This window comes from Lutzomyia longipalpis, chromosome 2, assembly GCF_024334085.1.
Source record: "Lutzomyia longipalpis isolate SR_M1_2022 chromosome 2, ASM2433408v1".
NCBI classification, from domain to species: domain Eukaryota; kingdom Metazoa; phylum Arthropoda; class Insecta; order Diptera; family Psychodidae; genus Lutzomyia; species Lutzomyia longipalpis.
In genome coordinates this window covers 23,035,297-23,043,573 of record NC_074708.1, presented here as the reverse complement: position 1 = coordinate 23,043,573, position 8,277 = coordinate 23,035,297, and the positions used below count along the sequence as shown (strand labels likewise).

General features: G+C 37.9%; 1 protein-coding gene across 1 annotated transcript; it reads left to right on the top strand.

The window, feature by feature from the left end:
- Positions 1-3,285: 3,285 nt before the first annotated feature.
- Positions 3,286-5,153, top strand: LOC129789653 (carotenoid isomerooxygenase-like). Its single transcript, XM_055826643.1, has 3 exons — positions 3,286-4,191; positions 4,263-4,690; positions 4,772-5,153. Exons 1-3 carry the CDS (start codon positions 3,297-3,299, stop codon positions 5,042-5,044), a joined length of 1,596 nt encoding a protein of 531 aa, XP_055682618.1. The 5' UTR covers positions 3,286-3,296; the 3' UTR covers positions 5,045-5,153.
- The last annotated feature ends 3,124 nt before the right edge of the window (positions 5,154-8,277 follow it).

The window sequence follows — 8,277 nt, the reverse complement described above, 5'->3', positions numbered from 1 at the left end:
TTTTTATGTACAGCTGTGCTAAATACAGAGGTCGTCCGTAGTTTATTTTGTCCTTAGTCCTTATTTAATTTATCTCTACGTTTGGAAAACTCTTGGTTCTTTGGATAAAATAGGGTGACTTCGTAATTTTCAGAAAACTGAATTTATCTGAATCATATTTTTATGATATAGAATATCATACATGATTATGTTGTTTTAACAAAAATTTTCACGCAAGTTTTTTTTTGGAAAATAAAAGATCGAAACTGTAGGTGTTATTTATTGAGAGATCTAATTTACAACAATTGAAAATTTAATAGAAAAATGTATTGTAGAAACCTAAATGGATTTCATGTAATTGTAGAGGTCCAGCAAAATTCTCTAAAACCATTTAATATAATATGAAATTTAAATTTATGGTCCGTTGAAAAGGGGAGTGCGTTTGGTGTGTGAATGGGATGAAAGACTCTCGAGGAATGGTCGGTATGCTATATATAAAGACAACTGCAGCACATTTATTTGTCCCTTATTAAATTACCATCTAACAAAACGAAGGAGAGCACAATAAATATTAATGATAATAACTAGGGAAGAAGTTGTGTCCTTTGCACATTTTACTACAAGAGGGAATCTCCATGTGTGTGGGAGTGTTTTTCCGTGAACATGTAAGGGCGAGTGTGGGATACGTCCAAAATGGAAAGGGGTAGAAGGGTTAAGTGCTCAGCAATTTGATGTATCCGAGCAATTTCAAACACTTGGACCCCATAGGACACAAATAGTAGCCAGCAGTGGAAGATTCACGTGCAAAAGAACCAGGGGGTTGGTTAGGAATGAATCTCATATCTCGGACAAAATGGTTTCAGGCAGGTTTTGTTCCTTTCCTTGTGTGCTCAGTGCAAACCCCGAGAATTGGTTTCGTTGCTCAAAATGACCAAAAATTTCCCCATTTCACATCTCATACCCTCAACATATATAGCCGTATGTTGTGTGATAAATTAAACAAAGTAAGATGGGGTGGTTGCTTTTTGTCGGGGTGTGTAGAACATTTGTAAAAAGCCGCCTGAAAAGGGGTTACGTGAAAGCTAAAAAGCAGTTAGGTTGAGCTAAATGGTGGGATTCCAATTGTTTTTGCACTTCTTGCTCCCCAAAAAGAGAGGCACTCACAGGAGGGTGTGTGTCCACTGCCTGAGGGTAACCCCATGTGGAAGGAGTTTTTATGCATATAGAGGATCGCTTTATGACTTTCAGTCCACTCACACCATGATATCTCACCCTGGTACGTGCCACTTGTTATCCTCTTGTTGGTGAACATGGGAAACAGGAAAAAATATCCTCCGCATTCTTCTGTAATTAATTTCCAACAATTTCTCCAACAAATCAAAAATGTCATGTAAGGAAAATAATTAAACAACCCTCAATGGATATTTTAACCCTTCTCTCGCCCCTTTCCCCAAAATAGCCAGAAAGTTGGGGTGTGTATGTGAGAGAGCTGGAAAAAGGACGTTTATCATCCTGAAAAGTGACCCTAGCATTTGTACAACACTCCGGAGGGATTATTATTAGTAAAATGCAGACGAGAGAATTCTCTCTAAACTCATGTTCACTCATCTATTCTTTAGACTATATGTCTAGCTCCTACGAAAGAGTATGAGTTTAGATAGAAAGTTTAGAATAGACTCCTCCCATCCTTCACAGTTTCATGAATTGTTTTAAATTTCAACTTCCAAACCAAAAGGGATGGTAAAATCATCCACATTATGTATAAATAAAGTCTTAACTGATATATGAGAGGGTTTTTCTATACAGTCTGCTTCTCTTGTGATTTACGAATTGGAAATTGGCTTCTAATGTTTTATAAATCTTTCGTTTTTGAAATCAGATAAAGTGTTGCTGAAAAATTAAAATTGCATTTTCTTAAAAATTTTTTAGGTTTTTGTTAAAATTTAATTTCCTAATTAAATGTACTTTAACATCTTTGCTGAATATCGCTCCTTGATTTACCTATTTTGTCTGTGTCGAGTTAGTTTGTGAGTCCTTTAAAAGTTCCTGACAATGGGATTTAATTGCTGTATTTAAGGGTAAGGGTTGATGTGGGTAAATTTGAGGAAAATAATGTCCTTTTCACGAATTTTAATTGTGACTATTTTCATCAAAAGTTTTCCTCCTGCTGTATGTGTCTGTCTCTCATTTTACCTCCTAATATTCTGAAACTATATATTTGTTATGTAGGCAAAGTAAAGTTTCGATTTTATGCTGACTCTTCAACCCTTTCTCGGGAGAGAACCATGAATAGATATATGGAGTTTTTATTGGACAAGGAGGGTGTATTCTCCGAGATGTTGAGGAATGATGGGGTGAATATGTTAAGCCGGACAGTAGGAAAATCGTGGAGAATGATAAATATCCCTCCATGTAGATTTTCCAAGCACCCCTCGTGAGTGATTGTGTTAAAATTGATGTTGAGGGTGGATGAAGGAGTACTCAAGGGGGGTGTATGTGTGTGTGATAGTTTTAAATGCAACAAAACCCCACCTCTCCAAAAACCGTACACGAGGGTTGGGGAATTTTGGAGACACCGGGCGCTTTAATGATAATTCCACCCCTATTCTCCACCACGATGTCTTTTTGACAAATACGTCTTGGCACCCGTGTAGCTGGGTATAAGACGTATGGGAGGAAAGTACAAATGAATTGCTGGAAATTTAGCAAATGTGGATGATTCCCGCATGAGGGTGGTTTTCCACTTTTATTGTACATGGCATATTTTAAAGGGTTTTACATGCGAACAAGAGTTTCTGTGCTGAGGATGTGTTGGGCAATTTTCATTACACTCTATTGTTTAAATGCGTTCCTGTTTGTATGTCAAATTAATGAGCTTTGTTCACTCATTCGGATTCATTTTCTTCTTCATTCCCCACAGCAAAAGATTTCTGACAAAACCTGGGGATTTGTTGGGGGAATTATTTTATGAGGTGCTTATTAAGAATTTCAATTGCACTTGCTTTGTTAGATCTACTTACCTTTTTAAATTAATTATATTTTATTAAATTACGAAAGTTACAGTAGAATACTACCTTGATTGATGTAAAATTACATTCGCGATGAAAGTCAACTGCTATAAAGAGTCCAATCGAATGTCTAATTATTGCCATACTTTGATATTGATAAATGACTCATTTATGATGTAATAATCAGGGACAACAAAATTGTTACTTTTATTGAACGCGGCATTCTTTCACTCTATAAATCCACATCACTGTTACCCGCGGCCTTTCACATTATTTTATGAACAGTCGATCGCGATCTTTCACTGAGCAATGATTAAGCTTGATAGCTCCGCAACAACAGAAAAGTTATATCCAAATTGCGATGAAACAATTTGGTCACGTTCGTGTGATGAAGAAATTCTTGAACCAATCCCCGGGAAAGTGTCGGGAGAAATACCTTTGTGGATTAATGGGAGTCTCTTGCGAAATGGACCGGGAAAATCATCATTTGGTTGTGATAAATTCAAGCATCTTTTCGACGGTTCAGCTCTTCTGCATAGATTTGCCATTGCCGATGGCTCAGTAACTTATCAGTGCCGTTTCCTCCAAACAAATTCCTATTTGAAAAATTCAGCTGCAAAGCGAATTGTTGTGACGGAATTTGGTACAAAGGCCGTTAAAGATCCTTGCTTATCAATTTTTGAAAAGTTCTCCGGGCTATTTAATACAGGAGACAGTATGTCAGACAATGCAATGATCTCTATTTATCCTTTCGGTGATGAATTATATGCTTTTTCTGAATCCCCGGTGATGTTCAAATTCAACGAAAGAAACCTTGAAACTACGAAAAGAGTTAATCTCAGTCGAGAAATTGGAATAGTTCATCATACATCACATCCTCATGTGCTTAGTAATGGATGTGTTTACAACTTGGGAACGATCGTTACCAAATTCGGCCCAAAATATTGCATTGTTGAATTTCCTCAGGGAAAAGACTTCAATGAAGCAAAAATAGTAGCTTCGATATTTCCGCGAAGGAAACTCAACCCCAGTTATATGCATACTTTTGGGATTACGGAGAATTTTTTCATTCTCATTGAACAACCCCTGGCAGTCTCTGTAAAGCTCATGAGTCAGACTCTTTGGAAAAATGACCCCCTTATTGATTCTTTGCGGTGGTTTGGCAAGAAGACGACCAAATTTCACATCCTGTCGAGGAAATCAGGTAGGTATATTGAGTTATAAAAAAATTTTTAAAAAATCACTACTTTTTAAATCGTTAAAATTTAACTTTAGGTCATACTGAGCGATCTTTCTACGCCGTAACGTTTTTCTTTTTCCACGTAATAAACTCATATGAAGAAGACAATCACATAGTAGTGGATATTTGTTGCTACGAAAATCCAGACATAATAAAAGGAATGTATTTGGACAGTTTCAGAACAATGCAAACTAATCCAAACTACAGCTCAATGTTTCAAGCAAAACCACTCAGATTTGTCCTACCACTGAATGAAAAGGAAGATCAGAAAAATTGTAATTTGATCAAATTGAATGGTAGTAAAGCTCAAGCGAAAATACAAAAAAATGGAAGGATCCTATGTATTCCTGAAGAGCTGTGTGAGACATCATGTGATCTACCTAGAATCAATTACAGTAATAACTCTGGACTAAATTATCGCTATTTCTACGCAATGAGTTCTGACTTTAGCAATGGAGGAAGTGTGAGTGACTAATACCGATTAATTCACTTTCTCGTTTTTCTTTTAATAAAAAATTTATGACTTGATTTCTTTTTTTTTCAGATAATAAAGGTGGATGTGAAGAATAAAACTCAAACAACATGGAGTGAAAAAAATTGTTATCCAGGTGAACCAGTCTTCCTATCAGCCCCAAATGCTACTTCTGAGGATGATGGGGTAGTCCTGTCTGTACTTCTTAGAGGAAACAATCAAGAGAACCACGTAGAGCTTTTGGTTTTGTGTGCCAAAGACCTCAAAGTACTCGCACGATATGAATTTATTACACCGAGTCCCGTTCCAAGGTGTGTACACGGATGGTTTAAATTTGATAATTAAATAAATATTTTTTACTATTTTTGTGATAATTTACAATCAAAAGTAAGTAAGGTATTGTAATAGTTTATTTTGGATTGGTTTTAATTTTTAATAAAATAATATACCTATCTTTTCATACTTGGTTGATTTTTTTTAAAGTAATCCCACTCTATCGTACAAACTCTACGAACGTAATATAATATTTTATACATATGTACCTACACAACATATAGTTTTAAATTTTTCTAAAAGGACCTCCAATGTACAGCGTTTGATATGAAAGAATTCTTTGGTAATCCACATATTTATATTCGCTTTAGAAATTTCTGGCATTTAAATTGCCTTTCGGTGCTCTTTTGGTGCAAAACTCACCGAAAATGTAGGCTTCAAAGTTGGAATTTTGAGTCTCACCACTAAATGGACCACGATAAGACCTCACGATAGTTTGGTTCTCCTCAAAATCTTCCCCCATTTGACTGGATTGTGTGTGTTGTTATTCAGTCTCGGTTGACTTTCACTCCCACTCTCTTTTGGGGCCCCACAAATTGTGGGTGGCGGGAATACAGCAAAACACTCGATGGTTAATTTATATTTTCCAAATATTCACTCGGTTCTGTGTTTCTCTTCTGTATGCATTCTCTATACCGAATGAAATTTCCACGATATCTCGGCATTTTGGGGGGAAAATGTGTGTGAATTCCATATGGTTCGTGCTTTTGGCTGTGTTTTTCCATCGTTATTGGGGAGAAAAATATACACAATGTTGGCAAGTGTGTGCGGGTACACCGTGTGCTTGTGTGCGTTTTTGGGAAAACTATTTCCCGACTCCGCCCGTTCCACGTGTTTTTTGTTTCACTCCAACTCGTCCGGATTGTGGCGGCAGTTTGAGAGTTTTCCACCATCGAACATAACCCAACCCACTCTGACCGCAACAGATTTTCACAGTTCCACTTGGAGCTTCATCACAACGGTTGGGTGTGTTTGTTGTGGGGGGAGAAAGCGAGCTTTCCATGAGGATGTATCTGTGAGCCCCCACATACAATACGGGGAGAATATATCCCATCTGAATATCCTGCACGAGGGTTTATGTACCAATGGATTAGGAAGACTGTTGCTGATTTCCTCTCTCACAAATATCCATGAGCAGCTCCTCATATATGAGGGTGAAATGCTACAGTAACTAATGATTTAAATTTCCACTCCGTCAGACGGATATTTTGTCTCGTTTTGACTAATTAAAATACTTCGCTCCGCATCTGCAGCATCGAGAGAGCATCGAGTATCTCGTGCCTCAGCCATGCTCTCAAACTCAGAATATATGCTACATATGTGACGTTTCTGTCGAAAGCATGGTTGACGCTAAACCATTAAGCATTTTCCAACCCTCACCAACATACATCAGTTTAATCATCAACATACGTGTGTGTGTGAGTGCTAAAAGGGTTAAAATTCACACACATGATATTTTATACATAAATAAAACGGGGAAAGTTCGCCTATGTACAACTTGGGTTGAAAATTTGCAAGAAGTGGGGGGCGACTCGTGCTGGAAATTTGGGTCTGCTTTTCGGGTGAAAGAGTGTGCGGAAATATATACAGTGAACAACATGATGAAACCACGGCAATGCTCCCAGGAAACCATATTGCATAGGTTTAACAACATCCCCAATTGCGATGATAGCCCTCTTTGCTGTTCGCTACACTTTATTGTCTCTCGCGCACATTTCGCGGAATATCCCCACACTGACTAGGTTGGTGCTTGTGGATGTAGGATGTTGCGGTTTTATTATGTTTTATGCTAGAACCAAGTATAAACAGTAGGTTCGTTATAATTGTACTATTTTTTACTGAAAAAAGATTCTTTTATGTTTTTCCATAAAAACTTTCAAAACTCTGATCCTATTAAATATCTCTTCCTTTATTCCTTGTATTAAATATTGTAAACTTGAATTTTGAAATAGCGAATTTGACTTTTCAAAAAACTAAAATAAATTTTTCCTAGGTTTAATTTGCTAGAAAAATCCTACACTTTTTATTAAAGCATTGTGTTATACTTTCTTATAACCATCACAATTTGCAAGAAGTAGTAAAAAAGAAGTAATATGCATTAGGCTTAGAAATTTATTTTTTTAAAAGAATTATTAGAAATGCTATGTTCAAATGATTCCAATTCAATTTAAATGCATCCACAATTGCTATATGTACGTATTTGATGCTGCAGCATAGTTAATGTTGGACAAAGAGTTGCATCCCATCTAGCTGACTGACCGTATTGCCCGTTTATCAGCCTGCCTATTTGAACCGTTTTAGCTGATCAACAGTTTGTCGTGTGGTTTGTAAGACACTCATTGGGTTATCTTCAATTCTGTACTCGATCCAGGTGATACCGGACACAGTCACCAGGCCTCCGGTACATTTGTCGGGTGGTAGGTGATTGTAGGTGTTCGTATTTGGAGTATGGGGAGTGGGTTATGGTATTTTTGGTGTAAACAGAAGTAGCATCATGTGAGTGTACCGCAGTAGTAACACAAGTGGCAGAAGCAGCACACGTTTTTGAAGGCATCTCTCCGACACCAAAGACCATACATACATGATAGTCTCTCCCCCGCAATTTTCGGCTTTATACTGTAAAATGTGTGTGAGTGAGAGAACGATAATCAACCCCATTCGGGCTGGGAGAACCGGGAGTTGGTGGTAGGAATTACATAGTGGTTTATTCCAACAGAATTTATGTATATCCGAGAGAGAGTATGTATAGGGGCTACAGGGGAGGGCAGTCCTAAAGAGATGAAATGTATGTGAGAAAGAGTGAGTTTTTGGTGCTACCAGGGAAACATTTTCGTGAAAACCTCACCTTCTTGCACATATATATTTATTTTGCAACATCCATACCCCCCTTGTGTGGATGAGTCCAAAAAAGCCCGGTGTATTCTCCCAGACCGACCCTCTCGCTCTCGATAACAGCATCGCCTCTCTCAACTCCAACTCCATCTCAGGGGCCGTGCCGGAGGGATAGATCTGTGCACCAACATAAGCACAATACCCCATAAGAGACTCTCTGTGTTGGCTGGCAGTGGCAACATCATGGGTGACCATCATATCTCCCTACATACGGCCACCGATGCTTAGTTTAGTAGCCAAAAACCCTTGCACCTAATTCAACCGACTAACCAAAAGCTCTCGAGCGCGTTTTATAGTAACACCACAACTCACGATTTCACCCCGAGTGGTGTTTTGTGTGCCATTCCACTTCT

Bases quoted from the DNA above. Each gene is read 5' to 3' on its own strand.
- LOC129789653 (XM_055826643.1), top strand. From the start codon at position 3,297: ATGATTAAGCTTGATAGCTCCGCAACAACAGAAAAGTTATATCCAAAT. The intron at 4,192-4,262 runs GTAGGTATATTG...ATTTAACTTTAG, and splicing joins CATCCTGTCGAGGAAATCAG to GTCATACTGAGCGATCTTTC. The intron at 4,691-4,771 runs GTGAGTGACTAA...TTTTTTTTTCAG, and splicing joins ACTTTAGCAATGGAGGAAGT to ATAATAAAGGTGGATGTGAA.